The 18,752-nt window shown below is 41.0% G+C and overlaps 2 protein-coding genes across 2 annotated transcripts; both read right to left on the reverse strand.

Moving 5' to 3' along the window:
* Positions 1 to 2,859: 2,859 nt before the first annotated feature.
* LOC149982725 (uncharacterized) lies at positions 2,860 to 6,367 on the reverse strand. The gene has a single exon (XM_090236897.1). It carries the CDS (start codon positions 6,365 to 6,367, stop codon positions 2,921 to 2,923), a length of 3,447 nt encoding a protein of 1,148 aa, XP_090093023.1. The 3' UTR covers positions 2,860 to 2,920.
* A 451-nt stretch (positions 6,368 to 6,818) lies between these two features.
* Positions 6,819 to 8,088, reverse strand: LOC149982726 (uncharacterized). The gene is made up of 2 exons (XM_090236906.1): positions 8,006 to 8,088; positions 6,819 to 7,680 (listed from the first exon to the last, which is right to left on the reverse strand). The coding sequence occupies exons 1-2, from the start codon at positions 8,086 to 8,088 to the stop codon at positions 6,819 to 6,821; spliced, it is 945 nt and encodes a 314-aa protein (XP_090093032.1).
* Between the last annotated feature and the right edge of the window lie 10,664 nt (positions 8,089 to 18,752).

Consider the following 18,752-nt stretch of genomic DNA (forward strand, 5'->3'; position numbering starts at 1 on the left):
GCAGGGATCAACAAAATTGAGTCGTGGTCAGCTTTTCCGAAAGGGGGGCGTGGCAGGGCCTTATATGCGTCGCGGAAGTTAGAGTAACAATGATCCAAGGTCTTTCCACCCCTGGTTGCGCAATCAATATGCTGATAAAATTTAGGGAGTCTTGTACATGTAGACTATAGCCTGTTTTAGAGAAATGTAATCATCAAATATTGTAAGAGCTTTCATTGTCTGCTTATATGCAGTTATGACTTGGTGTACAGGGAGAATACTGTAAGAATGGCCCATGTTCAAAATTCTGTCGCTGTACATTTCAAAAGTGCTGAACAAATAGTTATATTGACGACGTCCATCCTAGGTCTCTCATTGTCTTAATCTAAATTACAGATATCCTGTAGTCCACTCGTTGTCCCCTTATGCCATAGTTTGTACATCTCAATTGTCAGTAGAAACCACATTTGTTTAAGCAAGTCAGCCATATCAGCTATGTTTTTTAAAAAGGATTCTCTCCATGGTGCTGAAAAGAAAGCTCTGCTATTGGGACAGCTTTATGTCGACCCTAACAGTTTGTGGGCACCGTTTGTTAAATTTATAGTGCAATTAATGTATTGTTTAGCGTTGTGTTGTGTAGTGGCTTTGCTGGCATTCATCTAAAACATTTTGGGGAAGTTTTCCCCACCAAGATGTACATGCTGCAATCACCACTGGGTGGGTGAATTATAACACATCAACCCTGTTACCTATAGATAGACAGTCTAGACATGTTTAAACTATTTACATGTGTTTGGTAAGCTTGCATTCCATTCCCCCTGTCACATGGGGATCTATGGTTGATTCTAGATGAAATAGTCAACTCTGTTACAGTCAACCCTGTCACTTTATTTGACACTTAATAGGCACTTACTATAGTATGTATTTGTTACTTTGAGATGGAAAACATGTTTTTTATTAAGTTGAACATGTGCTCCTTATGACAGAATGTTAGAATTAGGTGAAATATAAAGTTACACCCCCCAAAAGGTACTCAATTGGTACTGAACTGGAGGAGTACTGAACTGGAGGTGGGAGAGCTAACGATGCTTCTACTGTTGCTCTCTCCTCAGATTCTTAGAGAAGCTATTTCAATCTGATATTTCTCCTATGGTCTAAAATAGATGTGTATAGAGGACTCCTCTCTAATATAACATGTCACACATTGTATCAAACTGATGGAATGTTAGGTGTCTCATTGAAAGTCTAACATCTACCATGACTACTGGATGTTTCAATTCTAATAAATAACAAAACAATCCACACCGTAACAACAATATTGCTTTTTTACTAAATGCTTTTATCAAAGAATAAAACTTTGCAAACAAAAAGGACATCATCAAACATCACTGGCCTGACTTGAGCAGCTCTGTCCGGGGATGGAGCCAGCAACTTAGCTGCTACCGGTCCGGTCCAGGCTACCTGCAGACCTCCTCCCAGACCTCCTTTTCAGCACCTCCCCTTAACAGGAGAGGTGGTGGAAATGATCAGAGTTGCATTCAACTTTATTAAAGATGAGAAACTCTGGTCTGTGGAGCCACTGGTCTGAGGGGAGGACTTCTGTTGAAACCATTTCCATTTTTGGGATATTTTCTAGGACTGTAGAGGTGGTGATCAGAGATGAATTTAACTTGAATAAAGATGAGAGTCTCTGTTCTTGGGAGGAGGGTCACTGACCTTCGATGGTTTGTTGCCTGATAAAGAGGATACTTGCTGGCTTGAGGAGACTATAATGTTTTGAGGAAGAAATGTGGCTTGATGACTTAAAGAGGAGGAATTATTGGGCGACACTTTTAATTACCAACGTAACCTCAGTGGAACTGTGGCTTCATCGAGTTCCAGCTCTAGGCAGACAGCACGTCAGGAAGGCTGTAAGACATCACAGAGACAGGTAAGTATCTATATATTTACATGTGTGTTGCATGTACACTAAACCCTCACATTTGGATAATGTCACTTTTTAAAGTGATGACATGTATATTAACAGTGTAAAACATGAATAGATGTTTAAACATTCTTTACCTCATCCTAATTTTCTTCCAGATGCTTGGCTTTTTCTTTGTCTTGGATATTCGCTCTGATGTTTCAACCTCTTCTGGAGCTTCTAGCTTCTGGCTGTCTGGCCCCCCCTGATGGTTCTCTGGCCCCTCCTGCTGGTTCTCTGAACTCCCCTCCTGGTTCTCTGCCCATGCCTGTTGCCTCCTTGGCCTTTCCTGGTGGCCATCAGCAGATCCAGTGGGCTCTTGGCTTACTCGTTGGCCATTGGCCCACCCGGGCAACTCCTGACCGTGGTTGTAATCGTGGCTGTGTTGGGTGGTTAGACACCGGGTGTTGATTTGAGCATCAGCCTCCAGATTCATCTGCTCCAGGTAGTTTTCCTTCCTCTTCTCCCTCTCTCTCTCTGCCCGGGTCATGGTGGATGTTAGCCTTGTGTGTCCAGGGATGGCTGGGAGGGGAGAAGAAGTAGAGTTTACATTCAACTTAGTAGATCTGGTATCAACTTAAATGTAATGGACACAGGGAATGAAGAATAGAAAACACAATTGGATCTCAATTATTCTTTACTCTTTTCAGTTGAGCAAGGCATGGAATTTGTCAATAAAGTGCAATAATTCCCATCCCGAATTGACCTGGCCCTAAGTTGAACATGAGTCCAGAATGGCACCTATTCTTTGTATAGTGCCAGGGCATATGTGATCGCTTAGCGCCGCATGGCCACTAGTAGCCCCCGGATCCCCCCAAAACACGTTTTTGTGTGTGTGTTTTTAGGAACTCTTTCTGGGTCTCTACTTAGTCTTGAGAGTTAGACTAGTAGATGACACAAGGTACCATTTAAAAACGTGGTTGTTATCAGCAGTATTTTTCTTGTTATGTCAGTCAGTCACTCAATGAGCCATGTCAGCTAACATATTCTTTGGACAGTAGTTTTATATTGAAACAATGATGCAACATGATGACTGGTGTGGAACAAATGTGTGTAGAGGAGACTAAAGAGGATAATGTCATAAGTAGAGGGAAAACAGGTCTTACCTATGTGGACGATCTTATGGCCCTCCTCAGCCTCTCTCTGATACGTTCTCTCTATCTTTCTGAGGTTCCTCTTCTCCCATTTTTTATTCACCCAGCCCACAGCTCTCCTTCGGATACTTTTATCAGGTGAGAGCATGTCCTCCTTGTCATCTTCCTTCTCCTCCTCCTCTAAGTCACCCCTCTTGTACTCAAGGATCTCCCTTCTTTCCTCTTCCACCATCTCCTCTCTTTTTTTTGCCTGTATTATTTCTTCTCTCTCTCTGATTAAAGATAAAAGGCATTTAATGGCTTTCTTTCGCTCCTCCTCTCTCTCTTCCTCTCTCTGCCTCTCCTCCTCTCTTAGTCTCAACATTTCTTTCTGTCTAGCAATTTCAATCTCTCGTTTTTTATCCTGCTCCTCTTGTTGTCTTGCCCTCTCCTGTTTTCTTTCCATCTCCAGCCGTCTTTCCTCCTTCTCCCTCCTGATTTGTTGTCCTCTTTCTATGTGTTCTCGTTCCCCCTTCAACACTTCTAACCTCCTCTCTTTACGCCTATTGAAGACTTCCCGTGCTTTTGCTTTAACATTAACTACTACATGTTTCTTCATGCTTACTTCCTTTCCTCTCTCTTCTCTTTCCCTGTACTCTTCCTCTGCTTCCTTAATCACTTCCTGCTTTTCTTCCATCTCTCTCTCCTGTTCTATCTCCAGTTCATTCTGTCCCTCAATTTCCCCCAAAATATTTTTCTGCCCTTCCTTTCTTCTTCCTGCTTCCTCCCTTTCTCTCATAATCATCTTTTCTTTCTCCATCTCTTTCTGTTGCTGATCTTTTAATTCCATCTCTCTCTGATTGTCATTGTCTTTCTCCCTTTCTTTCTCCTTCTCCATTTGTTTCTGTCTCTCCTCTTGTTGTTGTCGTCTGTGTATCTCTTCTATCTCTCTCTGTCTCTTGTTCTCCCTCTCTCTTCCCTCCTCCATGTCAATTTGCTTCTGTTTCCATATATTTTCTTCTTCTTGATCTCTCTCAAACATTATCTTTCTCTCCTCTTGTTGTTGTCGTCTTTCTTTCTCTCCAATCTCTCTCTGTCTCTCTTTCTCTTCGATCGCTCTCTGTCTCTCTTCTTCTCTTTCTTTCTCTTCCATCTCTATTTTCTTCTGTTTACATCTTTCTTCTTCATTCTCTCTTTCAATCTCTTTCTGTCTCTCTTCTTCTCTTCCGATATGTTTTTGTCTCTTTTCCATGATCTTTCTTTTGATCTCTCTCTGTCTCTCTTTCTCATTCTCTTGTACTTCCTCTTCCATCTCTTTTTGCTTCTGTTTACACATTTCTTCATCATTCTCTCTTTTGATCTCTCTCTGTCTCTCTTCTTCTCTTTCTTCCTCTTCCATCTCTATTTGCTTCTGTTTAAATAGTTGTTCTTCATTCTCTCTTTCAATCTCTTTCTGTCTCACTTCTCTTTCCATGTTTTTCTGTCTCTTCTCCATTCTCTTTCTTTTGATCTCTCTCTGTCTCTCTTTCTCCCTCTCTCGTTCTTCCTCTTCCATCTCTATTTGCTTCTGTTTACATCTTTCTTCTTCGTGCTCTCTTTCAATCTCTTTCTGTCTCTCTTCTTCTCTTTCAATATGTTTTTGTCTCTTTTCCATTATCTTTCTTTTGATCTCTCTCTGTCTCTCTTTCTCCCTCTCTCGTTCTTCCTCTTCCATCTCTATTTGCTTCTGTTTACATCTTTCTTCTTCGTGCTCTCTTTCAATCTCTCTCTGTCTCTCTTCTTCTCTTTCAATATGTTTTTGTCTCTTTTCCATTATCTTTCTTTTGATCTCTCTCTGTCTCTCTTTCTCCCTCTCTCGTTCTTCCTCTTCCATCTCTATTTGCTTCTGTTTACATCTTTCTTCTTCACGCTCTCTTTCAATCTCTCTCTGTCTCTCTTCTTCTCTTTCTTTCTCTTCCATCTCTATTTTCTTCTGTTTACATCTTTCTTCTTCGTGCTCTCTTTCAATCTCTTTCTGTCTCTCTTCTTCTCTTTCGATATGTTTTTGTCTCTTTTCCATTATCTTTCTTTTGATCTCTCTCTGTCTCTCTTTCTCCCTCTCTCGTTCTTCCTCTTCCATCTCTATTTGCTTCTGTTTACATCTTTCTTCTTCAATCTCTCTTTGAATCTCTCTCTGTCTCTCTTCTTCTCTTTCCATAATTTTCTGTCTCTTCTCCATTCTCTTCCTTTTGATCTCTCTCTGTCTCTCTTTCTCCCTTTCTCGTTCTTCCTCTTCCATCTCTATTTGCTTCTGTTTACATCTTTCTTCTTCAATCTCTCTTTCAATCTCTCTCTGTCTCTCTTCTTCTCTTTCCATAATTTTCTGTCTCTTCTCCATTCTCTTCCTTTTGATCTGTCTCTGTCTCTCTTTCTCCCTCTCTCTTTCTTCCTCTTCCATCTCTATGTGCTTCTGTTTGCGTCTCTCCTCTTCTTCTTCTCTCTCCATCTCCTTCTTCTTCTCATCTTCTTCTTGTCTCTGTTTTGGTATTTTCTCCATTCTCTTTCTTTCTACCTCTTTCTGTTTGTTGTGCTCACCCTCCATCTTCTCCTCCATGTCCATTTGGTTCTGTTTCCATTTATATTTGTCTGTTTCCATATTTTCTAATTCTATCTGCTGTTCCTTGATTTTCTTGAAGACTTCCTCCAATTCAGACGTATTTTTGTCATTGATGAGGGCTGTCTCCATCTCCATCTCTCTCTCCATTCTATTTTTCAACTCCTCTTCACTTCGTCTCCAATCATTTTCTCTCTCTCTGTCTCTATCAAATGTTCTCTCTGGTTCAGTCTCGTCTTTCAATCTAATCTCTTCTTTCATTCTCACAACCTCTCTGTCTAACACTAGTACATTTTGGTTAACCTGTTTCACTCTCTCATTCTGTCTTCTAAACGCTTCTTTCGCTCTTTCAAATTTGATTTTGTATTGAATCTCTTTTGTTGTCATATCTTCTTTCAGTCTCTCAACCTCTCTCTCTAACTCTTTTACCTTTTCGTTGACCAGTTTGACTTTCTCATTCTCTGCAATACGCATGTCTCTTTCTCTTTCAAATATGATTTCCTTCTCAATCTCTTTCAATCTCTCAATCTCTCGTTCTAATGATTTTATTGTTTCTTCTGCCTGTTCCACTTTCTTCTTCATTTCTTGTCTTTCCAATTCTGCTTTTCTCTTCCTTTCCATCTCCCTTTCTCTCTCTTTTTCCCTCTCTCTTTCCCTCTCTCTTCCTGTTTCAATAGGTTTGTTGTTCCAGGCCAGTCTTGGTCGCTGCTCCTCCATGACTTTCTGCCATAGCCTCAATCTCTCAATCTCTTGCTTCATTTTAAAAGGTTAAATTAGTGATAATCTATTACCAAGACATACTTTCAAAGGATTTGCAGAGAATGATACACAGAAATACAATCTAGAGCTAGGTAATTGAATCAAACACTGGACAACATCAATAGCAGGGTCATGTTGATCAATTCATCTGGACAATTCATTGTCAATTAATGTATTGACATGGTTTGAAAAAATTATGAGACATTTTATGGAATCAATTATGTCCAAAATGTGTACAAATACAAACACACAACCTTCTTGCCCATTCAGTTAGGGGTTTGAGAAATTCCTGTTACAATTTGTGTGATGTTACAACAATGTTGCCTCTGATGTTTATGCTTGTAGAAATTACTCCTACAAATGATGCTTCACTAATGCAACTATTTACAACCTGCACAGATACAGTTATCAACAACAACAACAGTAATGACGTTAATAAGGAAGTGGATATTCAACCGGCAGAAGAAAGGCATAGGGGTTGAGATAAATGAAGGTTAGGTTCAGGACCTAGGGTTGGGTTAAGGTAAAGGTTAGGTATAGTTTCAGTGAGGTTAAGGTAAGGGTTAAGGAAAGGAATAAAAGTTAACATTGGGTTAGCGTACCGCTGTCTGCCACTATTCATTTTCAGCTGGGTAAATATACACTGCCTTTTAATAATAACAATGACATGTCTTACGTGGGCCAGTTGTAGGTCCACCATCAGTAGATCCAGCAGTTGTTTGAGTCTGTGGATCTCCTGCAGTTTTCTCTGGTACTCCATTGCTTCTGTGGCTCTATCTGCTTCCCTCTGTCTCTCTGCTTCCCTCTGTCTCTCTGCTTCTCTCTGTCTCTCTGCCTCCCTCTGTCTCTCTGCCTCCCTCTGTCTCTCTGCTTCTCTCTGTCTCTCTGCCTCTCTCTCTGCATCTCTCTCTCTCTCTGCCTCTCTATGGCTCTCTTCCTCTCTCTGGCTCTCTGCCTCCCTCTGGCTCTCTGCCTCCCTCTGGCTTTCTGCCTCCCTCAGTCTCAGGATCCCAGCCTTCCACTCTTTCATGATACCCCTTTCTACTCTTCTTCTCCTCCTTTCGTCTTTTAAAAGGGCTCGGAGATGGTCTGTCTCAGACTCTAATTGTTCAATGATCTTGTCCTTCTCTGTTCCACCATTCCTCTTCTTCTTTTCCTCCTCCCAGAGGCACACTTGAAGTCTGCCCATCTCCTTCTTCTGATTTCGGATCGTTCGATCCTTCCCCATCAACTCAAGCATGTGGGCTTCCTTCTCTGTATAGGTCTTCTTCTCTTCTCTCGGGAAGTAAACCTCCATCTCTGCCTGCTTGTAGCTGGGAGCAAAGGAATGTCAACACATTATTTAGGAAGTGAACTCAGACAATTTACTACAATATTAAAATAATAATTTAACTTCTGCTCAATTAATAATACTTTAATACTTTAATAATAATCAATTAATACTTTAATAACACAAATCACACAACTGTGACTTACAGTACGTGAATGTGATGAGTTGACTGTCCATGATGGCCAGAGGTGGGTAATGTGTCACTCTGGTCCAGGGCGTTACGTACAGCTTGCAGACACTGAGCCTTCCTTCAGCAAGCCGCACATAATGCCCTGGACCAGAGCTAGGTTATGTGATGAATGACTTACAGACTGTTCCACATGATAGGAGGGGGTAAGAAGACAGTCCCAGTAGGAGACGGAGATCGTCCAGAAGAAGAAGAGGTGTCCATCTCCTCAGAGACTGCAGGAAAGGTCTACACGTTTTATTTCTGGAAAATAAAGAGATGCCTTCGTTCAGCAACAATGTGTGTTTCTATGTTTCTGTCACTAGATGGTGCCATTGTACACAACATTTACTCACCAGGTCAGTGAATTCAGAAACAGTCTTCAGAGTTGAGTCCTCAAGCTCTAGCCTACAACCCATCATGCATCAGCACAACTAATATAATAATATCTCATCACAGTACACCTGGATTGTGTTCACAAAGTGTTTCAGGGTAGGAGTGCTGATCTAGGATCAGGTTGCCTCCTGTCCATCAAAATGTATTCAGTTTATTTTAAAAGACCAAACTGATTATTAATCAGCACTCCTTCTATGAGACTTTGTGAATATGAGCCTTTGTGAAAGAACCTTTCTGGCATATGGTGGCTAGACAGTACACAGACAATTCAGATAGTCCGACAGACAGACAGAAGAGTAGATACAGATGGAGTGATTGATAGCAACAGAAATAACGAAGCGGATGGTTAATGTATTGTAAACTTTTGTAAATATTTGACTCACCTCAAATCACACGTGTCAAACCTCCGTTTTAGTGTTGAACCGAATAATATCCTCGGCATTAACTTTCTCTGGTCTGGAGCTGTATTGTTGCGTCATTTGGAACGCTTGAGCGTCATAATCCGTTCACCGCGCCTGCTTGATTGACAGCTAGGGGTTCTCCTGCGCATCAGTGTCCAAAAGTCGATAATGTTTAGCTACTCATAATTGATAAAGTCATTTATAACTATTTTCACTTGACTTTTATTTCGTGTATTTTTGCCTAAGGTTATTTTGAATTATATGTTGTGTGATTTGTCTTTGTATGGGCCTAAAGTTCAATGAAATACAAACAGCAACCATAGCCTACAAACATTTCCCACACAAATACAAATGTGGGTGTTTAGTGAGAACACAAAATAACATTACAGCCATAACTGTACAAACAAACATACAATCACAACTCTCTCCCCACTATTTATTGTTTCTGCAGTGAGGATTCACCCCCTTTAGATAATGATGTTGTAATTTATCTACAGAAAAACGTTGTTCTGAGCTCAACAAGCAGTAGTAGCAGTTTGCAAATCATAGAGCCAGATGAATGGCTCTTTCACCGATGCAATTCGGTTCCCGAGGTTCAACAAAAAGATCCGTTCAAAACAGCCGTTCGTTCGTGAACGACACATCACCACACTGTAGTTCTCCACCATTTCGTATCGTGAGCTGGAGGAGCGTTCGTCCAACTTCTCATCCAAGTAAATGGCAGAGGCGCATCATCCATCCGCTGAAATCCCAAGGGACTGGGAGGATAGTTCACGATGCAACAAGCGTTTGGGGAGGACATTCATTGTAACGCAATGACTGTTTTTAAATTCTTGAGGGACTCTTGCTCCAGGGGAAATCTCAGCAGTGATGTCTCTGCTGTGCGTCAGAGGTGGGATCTTTTCCTTCTTCACTATGCTTATTATACTGTACATATCGGTCACATTAATGACATTGCACTCAGGAAAGTTTTCTGTAGGCTATTGGGGAGATGCGCATAGCCCGTTGAGTTGTCACGTTCCAGTCCAAACATGACCTGGGAAGTGAGAAGGGAGCTATTCTATAACACATGTAGATGACATGTTGTCTTTATATGTAGATTATATTTTGGTTTTATATTTCATATTTGATTGATGATTAGGCCTATAACTTTTGATTCCACTTTGGCTACCTTGCACCATATTGTCCTCTCTTGCTATATCTTAAACTTTATGCCCTTGTGCAGATCTTCTCTCTAAACAATATTCATGATAGTTTGAATGAGTTGAGTAAACTACACTGTTGTTAGCTTCTCAGTCTGTACTGTACTGTCCCTGGAAGACTCTCCACATAGTTCTCCTAGATCCAGTCCACTTTGTTCCACTGGTCAACTAATCATCCAAACCTCTGATTAGTGAATCAGGTGTGCTGGTGGTGGAATACATGATATGAGCTGGTTAGGGGGAGGACAGGTTTGAGAAGGGAAAGACGAAATGGACTTTTCTGACCAACATCCCTTTGACAGCCTGTCTGGCCAAAACTTAAAACGGACTCTAACCTTAACCTTAACATTAACCAAACCCTTAAGCCTTAAAGGTAGTCTCATCAGTCATCAGACTGTAGTTTCTCCCTGTGTGTCCAGTAAACCTCCTCTCATCATGGGTGTGATTCAGCCTGTAGTTTCTCCCTGTGTGTCCAGTAAACCTCCTCTCATCATGGGTATGATTCAGACTCTAGTTTCTCCCTGTGTGTCCAGTAAACCTCCTCTCATCATGGGTGTGATTCAGACTGTAGTTTCTCCCTGTGTGTCCAGTAAACCTCCTCTCATCATGGGTGTGATTCAGACTGTAGTTTCTCCCTGTGTTTCTCCCTGTGTGTCCAGTAAACCTCCTCTTATCATGGGTGGGATTTAGACTGTAGTTTCTCCCTGTGTGTCCAGTAAACCTCCTCTTATCATGGGTGGGATTCAGACTGTAGTTTCTCCCTGTGTGTCCAGTAAACCTCCTCTCATCATGGGTGTGATTCAGACTGTAGTTTCTCCCTGTGTGTCCAGTAAACCTCCTCTCATCATGGGTGTGATTCAGACTGTAGTTTCTCCCTGTGTATCCAGTAAACCTCCTCTCATCATGGGTGTGATTCAGACTGTAGTTTCTCCCTGTGTGTCCAGTAAACCTCTCATCATGGGTGTGATTCAGACTGTAGTTTCTCCCTGTGTGTCCAGTAAACCTCCTCTCATCATGGGTGTGATTCAGCCTGTAGTTTCTCTCTGTGTGTCCAGGAAACCTCCTCTCATCATGGGTGTGATTCAGCCTGTAGTTTCTCTCTGTGTGTCCAGTAAACCTCCTCTCATCATGGGTGTGATTCAGCCTGTAGTTTCTCTCTGTGTGTCCAGTAAACCTCTCATCATGGGTGTGATTCAGACTGTAGTTTCTCCCTGTGTGTCCAGTAAACCTCCTCTCATCATGGGTGTGATTCAGCCTGTAGTTTCTCCCTGTGTGTCCAGTAAACCTCCTCTAATCATGGGTGGGATTCAGGCTGAAGCTGGAGAGGCCAGTAGCAACCAGCCCGACCACTTTATTACTAGTTGGGGATGGATAGTATCTCTAGAGGTACAGTAGGGCATTTCCATGTGAAAGGATTGTCTATTAGGTATTTGTTGTGAAATTGTTAGATATTACTTGTTAAATATTACTGCACTGTCGGAACTAGAAGCACAAGCATTTCGCTACAGTCACAATAACATCTACTAACCATGTGTTGTGACCAATACAATTTGATTTTGATTTGAGCACCAATTATAATGTTCATAAGAGCATGTGTAATTGGGTGTTAAATGTAATTCTAGATACATTTTTCAACCAGTGAAGGCTTTGATTTCTGGGTAAACAGATGGAAAAGGGATCTTAGAAAACATCACCAGAAAAAGTCTTAAAAGGTCCAATATCAGAACTACATAAAACCAGAATCATGTTGACATAAAGACCCCTGACTACTATTATCAACACTTACATTTGGGTTTGGAGAAATCGTTTTGGTAATATTGTCTTGTGCCTTGTAATTCCGTTACCAAAACCCCACATAACTTCAAGATATTTTCACATTTGTCTTTGTGAGGAGGGGGGATAATGAAAGTTCACAGAAGTAACAAGTAGTGGTGGAGCTAACAATTAGTTCTAGTGATTTTTCTGATGTGTATTTTGTTTGTGAATTATTAAGTGATTACAACTCATAATTCCGTTGCCAAATTGGTCGCTGCATCAAAACCAAGTATCCATTATAACTCTATTGTTGCATTACATCTCCACATTTCATATTCCAGTATCAAAAAAATAAAAGGTCTGAGGTTAAAATACTATCACCACACATCTACACATTCACATTATATATAACTCACTGTACTATCAGTGTCAATTTGGAAAAAGCTATACATTACTGAAGGCCTGTGCTAAACGGTGCTACAACCATTATATTATAAACTACTAACATGTAAGCTATCAGACTGAGATAAACTAGCCTAGAGCTAGCTAGTGCTTAGCCAAGCTAAATATGGTTAGCATCAAGCTAGCGAACTGTTAAATGCTATTTTTGTAGAAATATCAACAAATTTTATCGAGACATCACATATTTACATATATTACCTGAACTAAACTGAGTCTTTGATAGAAAATAAAACAAATAGGATCTAAAACGTTGTTGAAAAAAATTACAGAAAGTTCAGACGCTATCTTGATCCCTTCTCTTACATGTAAACCATTAGCAACCTAGCCAACCTCCATTACTTACAATGGGGAAAATACCAACCAGTTTATCACTCTGTTAAAACTCCCTTCAATTGCCTTCAAACGTGACCAAACTCATGGACTATGTAGTTAACCATGTTACCTCAATATGCTGAGAGTCATATTGCACTTTTGCACATTTCGTAACTGAATTAATAGGGTAAAATGATGAGACGGAGAAACGTTATTAGTTTTCAGTAGTAGGCATTCTCCAAGATTGAAGAAGAAACCTCTAAGACCTCACGATCTCACTAACGTTCCCCATTGACGTCACAGCTCCCCCTAGCAGCAGTAATCATATACATTACTTTAAATGCAAATACCTGGGAGGCCTAGAAAATGATACAAGGGATGGATCCATCACATAACAAATGAAATAAAACATAAAGAATATGACCATACATATTTGTGTGTGGCACATATACACATGGCATATGCTTGGGTGCCACCTTGACATCTCTGATCTGCTGCCTCAGTGGTGGAAAAAGTACTCAATAGTCATACTTGAGTAAAAGTAAAGATACCTTAATAGAAAATGACCCAAGTAAAAGTGAGAGTCACCCAGTGAAATACTACTTGAGTAAAAGTCTAAAAGTACTTGGTTTTAAATGTTTTTGGTTTTAAATGTTTTAAATGAAGTATCAAAAGTAAATGGAATATCTCAAATGTAGTATCAAGTATCAAAAGTACAAGTGTAAACCATTTCAAATTCCTTATATTAAGCAAACCAGATGGTACAAATGTCTTTTCTTTTTAAAATGTATTTGCGGATAGCCAGGGGCACACTCCAACACTCAGATATAATTTACAAACGAAGCCTCTGTGTTTAGTGAGTCCGCCAGATCAGAGGTAGTAGGGGTGACCAGGGATGTTCTCTGTTTAGTGAGTCCTCCAGATCAGAGGCAGTAGGGGTGACCAGGGATGTTCTCTGTTTAGTGAGTCCTCCAGATCAGAGGCAGTAGGGGTGACCAGGGATGTTCTCTGTTTAGTGAGTCCACCAGATCAGAGGCAGTAGGGGTGACCAGGGATGTTCTCTGTTTAGTGAGTCCTCCAGATCAGAGGCAGTAGGGGTGACCAGGGATGTTCTCTGTTTAGTGAGTCCTCCAGATCAGAGGCAGTAGGGATGACCAGGGATGTTCTCTGTTTAGTGAGTCCTCCAGATCAGAGGCAGTAGGGGTGACCAGGGATGTTCTCTGTTTAGTGAGTCCACCAGATCAGAGGCAGTAGGGGTGACCAGGGATGTTCTCTGTTTAGTGAGTCCACCAGATCAGAGGCAGTAGGGGTGACCAGGGATGTTCTCTGTTTAGTGAGTCCTCCAGATCAGAGGCAGTAGGGGTGACCAGGGATGTTCTCTGTTTAGTGAGTCCACCAGATCAGAGGCAGTAGGGGTGACCAGGGATGTTCTCTGTTTAGTGAGTCCTCCAGATCAGAGGCAGTAAGGGTGACCAGGGATGTTCTCTTGATAATTGTGTAAATTGGACCATTTTCCTGTCAAAATGTAACAAGTACTTTTTGATGTCAGGGAAAATGTCTGGAGTAAAAAGTACATTATTTTCTTTAGGAATGTAGGGAAGTAAAAGTAAAAGTTGGCAACAATATAAATAGTAAAACACAGTACAGATACAAAAGCGACTTAAGAAGTACTTTAAAGTAGTTGTACTTAAGTACTTTATACCACTGGCTATCTTCAATAAATGAATGCTAGAACATTGGTAGCCAGGATTAGCTGTTTGTATCTAGTCTCTTAATAATTGCATAACGGTGCAAGTTAGACACGTTATCTTTTGTTTACATGTGAGCATGTCTTTTTCTGTCAATGTTGAGTGATCACACATGCCTCAGCACACTTAGGAGGTTACTTTGCCTGCTTGGTAATGTGGGCTAAAAGTGGGGATGTTTCATATTATTTCAGATCATCTTAACTCCCCACCACCAATGAACCATTTATTTTATTACAGAAAACCACTGAACCACCACTGCAATATAGACCTACACTAAGAACAAGGTGCTTTCTACAACCTAAAAGGATTATTCCTCTGTCCCCATAGGAGAACCCTTTTTGGTTCCAGGTAGAACCCCTTCTGTGCCGAGGTAGAACACTTTTGGGCTCCATTCCACAGAGGGTTCTACCTGGAACCAAAAAATATTTTCCTTTGGTGACAGCCAAGAACCCTGTTGGAACCCCTTTTTAGAAGAGTGTCCTCAACAAGTTCAACCTGTTAAGTTTACACCATTTCATTCTGTCCTCAAACTGCTGATTGATATTCAAGATAACATGCAACATAGCACCACCACCGTTGAAGGTTTTCATCAACCTCTTAAATAGCAGTGTTCCAAGATCCTCCACCAGGGGTGACTGTAGTATCCTCAAACGGACAGAAAGGAGACACAAGAGGCCCCCCACACTCATTTTAGATCCCAAGGGGTCTTTATTTTCATACTGGATGTTCTCAACCTCATCACTATCTCCTTTGTCATCTTCCATTCATGGCATTTCAACATTAAAACAGAGGGGCACATCACACTCATGTCTTTTTTTGGAACTCAAACCACACACACTATTATAGCATCCTGTTTACATTTCTCACATTGTAGGTGTCCGGCTGAGGCCCTGGATGGACCATATTGCAATGAGATGGGCACAGGGGTATGTACAGTTGATGAAGGGAGTTTACATACACCTTAGCCAAATACATTTAAACATAGTTTTTCACAATTCGTGACATTTAATCCAAGTAAAGATTCCCTGTCTTAGGTCAGTTAGGATCACCACTTTCTTTTAAGAATGTGAAATGTCAGAATAATAGGACAGAGAATGATTTATTTCAGCTTTTATTTCTTTCATCACATTCCTAGTGGGTCAGAAGTTTAAATACACTCAATTAGTATTTGGTTGCATTCCCTTTAAATTGTTTAACTTGGGTCAAACGTTTCAGGTGGCCTTCCACAAGCTTCCCACAATAAATTCGGTGAATTTTAGAAAAAAAATTGTTTCATCAGACCAGAGGACATTTCTCCAAAAAGTACGATCTTTGTCTACATGTGCAGTTGCAAACCGTTGTCTGGCTTTTCTATGGTGGTTTTGGAGCAGTGGCTTCTTCCTTGCTGAGGGCCTTTCAGGTTATGTCGATATAGGACTCGTTTTACTGTGGATAAAGATATTTTTGTACCGGTTTCCTCCAGCTACGTCACAAGGTCCTTTGCTGTTGTTCTGGGATTGATTTGCACTTTTTGCACCAAAGTACGTTCATCTCTAGGAGACAGAGCACGTCTCCTTCCTGAGCAGTATGACAGCTGCGTGGTGCCATGGTGTTTATACTTGCGTACTATTGTGTGTACAGATGAATGTGGTACCTTCAGGCGTTTGGAACTTGCTCCCAAGGATGAACCAGACTTGTGGGGGTCTACAATTTTTCCTGAGGTCTTGGCTGATTTCTTTCGATTTTCCCCATGATGTCAAACAAAGAGGCACTGAGTTTTAAGGTATGCCTTGAAATACAGTGCCTTGCGAAAGTATTCGGCCCCCTTGAACTTTGAAGACCTTTTGCCACATTTCAGGCTTCAAACATAAAGATATAAAACTGTATTTTTTTGTGAAGAATCAACAACAAGTGGGACACAATCATGAAGTGGAACGACATTTATTGGATATTTCAAACTTTAAAAAAAAATCAAAAACTGAAAAATTGGGCGTGCAAAATTATTCAGCCCCTTTACTTTCAGTGCAGCAAACTCTCTCCAGAAGTACAGTGAGGATCTCTGAATGATCCAATGTTGACCTAAATGACTAATGATGATAAATACAATCCACCTGTGTGTAATCAAGTCTCCGTATAAATGCACCTGCACTGTGATAGTCTCAGAGGTCCGTTAAAAGCGCAGAGAGCATCATGAAGAACAAGGAACACACCAGGCAGGTCCGAGATACTGTTGTGAAGAAGTTTATAGCCGTATTTGGATACAAAAAGATTTCCCAAGCTTTAAACATCCCAAGGAGCACTGTGCAAGCGATAATATTGAATTGGAACGAGTATCAGACCACTGCAAATCTACCAAGACCTGGCCGTCCCTCTAAACTTTCAGCTCATACAAGGAGAAGACTGATCAGAGATGCAGCCAAGAGGCCCGTGATCACTCTGGATGAACTGCAGAGATCTACAGCTGAGGTGGGAGACTCTGTCCATAGGACAACAATCAGTCGTATATTGCACAAATCTGGCCTTTATGGAAGAGTGGCAAGAAGAAAGCCATTTCTTAAAGATATCCATAAAAAGTGTTGTTTAAAGTTTGCCACAAGCCACCTGGGAGACACACCAAACATGTGGAAGAAGGTGCTCTGGTCAGATGAAACCAAAATTGAACTTTTTGGCAACAATGCAAATCGTTATTTTTTGCGTAAAAGCAACACAGCTGAACACACCATCCCCACTGTCAAACATGGTGGTGGCAGCATCATGGTTTGGGCCTGCTTTTCTTCAGCAGGGACAGGGAAGATGGTTAAAATTGACGGGAAGATGGATGGAGCCAAATACAGGACCATTCTGGAAGAAAACCTAATGGAGTCTGCAAAAGACCTGAGACTGGGACGGAGATTTGTCTTCCAACAAGACAATGATCCAAAACATAAAGCAAAATCTACAATGGAATGGTTCAAAAATAAACATATCCAGGTGTTAGAATGGCCAAGTCAAAGTCCAGACCTGAATCCAATCGAGAATCTGTGGAAAGAACTGAAAACTGCTGTTCACAAATGCTCTCCATCCAACCTCACTGAGCTCGAGCTGTTTTGCAAGGAGGAATGGGAAAAAATGTCAATCTCTCGATGTGCAAAACTGATAGAGACATACCCCAAGCTGCTTACAGCTGTAATCGCAGCAAAAGGTGGCGCTACAAAGTATTAACTTAAGGGGGCTGAATAATTTTGCACGCCCAATTTTTCAGTTTTTGATTTGTTAAAAAAGTTTGAAATATCCATTAAATGTTGTTCCACTTCATGATTGTGTCCCACTTGTTGTTGATTCTTCACCAAAAAATGCAGTTTTATATCTTTATGTTTGAAGCCTGAAATGTGGCAAAAGGTCGCAAAGTTCAAGGAGGCCGAATACTTTCGCAAGGCACTGTACATCCACAGGTACACATCCAATTGCCTCAAATGATGTCAATTAGCCTATCAGAAGCTTCTAAAGCCATGACATCATTTTCTGGAATTTTCCAAGCTGTTTAAATGCACATTAAACTTAGTTTATGTAATCTTCTGACCCACTGAAATTGTGATACAGTTAATCATAAGTGAAATAATCTGTCGGCACATTTTTTGGGAAAAAATAACTTTAGATGTCCTAAACATCTTGCCAAAACTATAGTTTGTTAACAAGAAATTTGTGGAGTGGTTGAAAAATTAGTTTTAACGACTCCAACCTAAGTGTATGTAAACTACTGACTTCAACTGTATGTACAGTCCTTTCTAGTGTGGCGGCAAATGAGTTGAACAGGAGAAGAGGATGAGGTTGGTGGTGGAGGATGAGCAGTGGGGGTGGTGGGTAGAACAGCTGCAGTGACGTTGATTGGTTGCTCTGGCTCATCACTTGTTGACTAAAAGAAAGAAAGATTTAGACATTTGTTGGACATTGCCATAGTTCAACAGCTGAAAAGCCTTCATTAACATACTCCCAGAGATAGAAAGACATCCAGAATTCACTGAATGCAGGAGGTGTGGTGGTGGTAGGGATGGTAGGTGTGATAGGTGTGGGGATGGTAGCGATGGTAGGTGTGGTGATTGTAGGTGTGGTGATTGTAGGTATGGTAGGTGTGATTATGGTAGATGTGATGATGGTAGGTGTGGTGATGGTAGGTGAGGTGATTGTAGGTGTGGTGACGGTAGGTGTTGTGAAGGTAGGTATGGTAGGTGTGGTTATGGTAGATGTGATGATGGTAGGTGTGGTGATGGTAGGTGAGATAGTTGTGTTAGTTTTGGTAGGTTGGTGTGGTGGTTGTGGTGATTAGGGTTGGGAGGTATCCATATTTTCATATTGTCATACCATCCTTCTCTCATACCGGGATTTACAGTATTACCGGCATAGCACATGAGGGGGTGCTAAAAACACAAGAAAAACCTATTGCCCTCTATTTCCAGAATGCTAACAAATTAGCACAAACTGATAGTAAATTCCCAAAGACACTGTTAGCTAAATGCTAACAACTGAAAACGAACAAACTAATTGCAAAGCAGTGGAGGCTGCTGAGGGGAAGACAGCTCATAATAATGTCTGGAATGAAGTCAATTGAGTGGTATCAAACACATGGAAACATCTTTAATGTGGTTGATACCACTCCA

Source organism: Oncorhynchus mykiss, chromosome 6, assembly GCF_057628025.1.
Source record: "Oncorhynchus mykiss isolate SJ-2025 chromosome 6, ASM5762802v1, whole genome shotgun sequence".
In the NCBI taxonomy this organism is placed as follows: domain Eukaryota; kingdom Metazoa; phylum Chordata; class Actinopteri; order Salmoniformes; family Salmonidae; genus Oncorhynchus; species Oncorhynchus mykiss.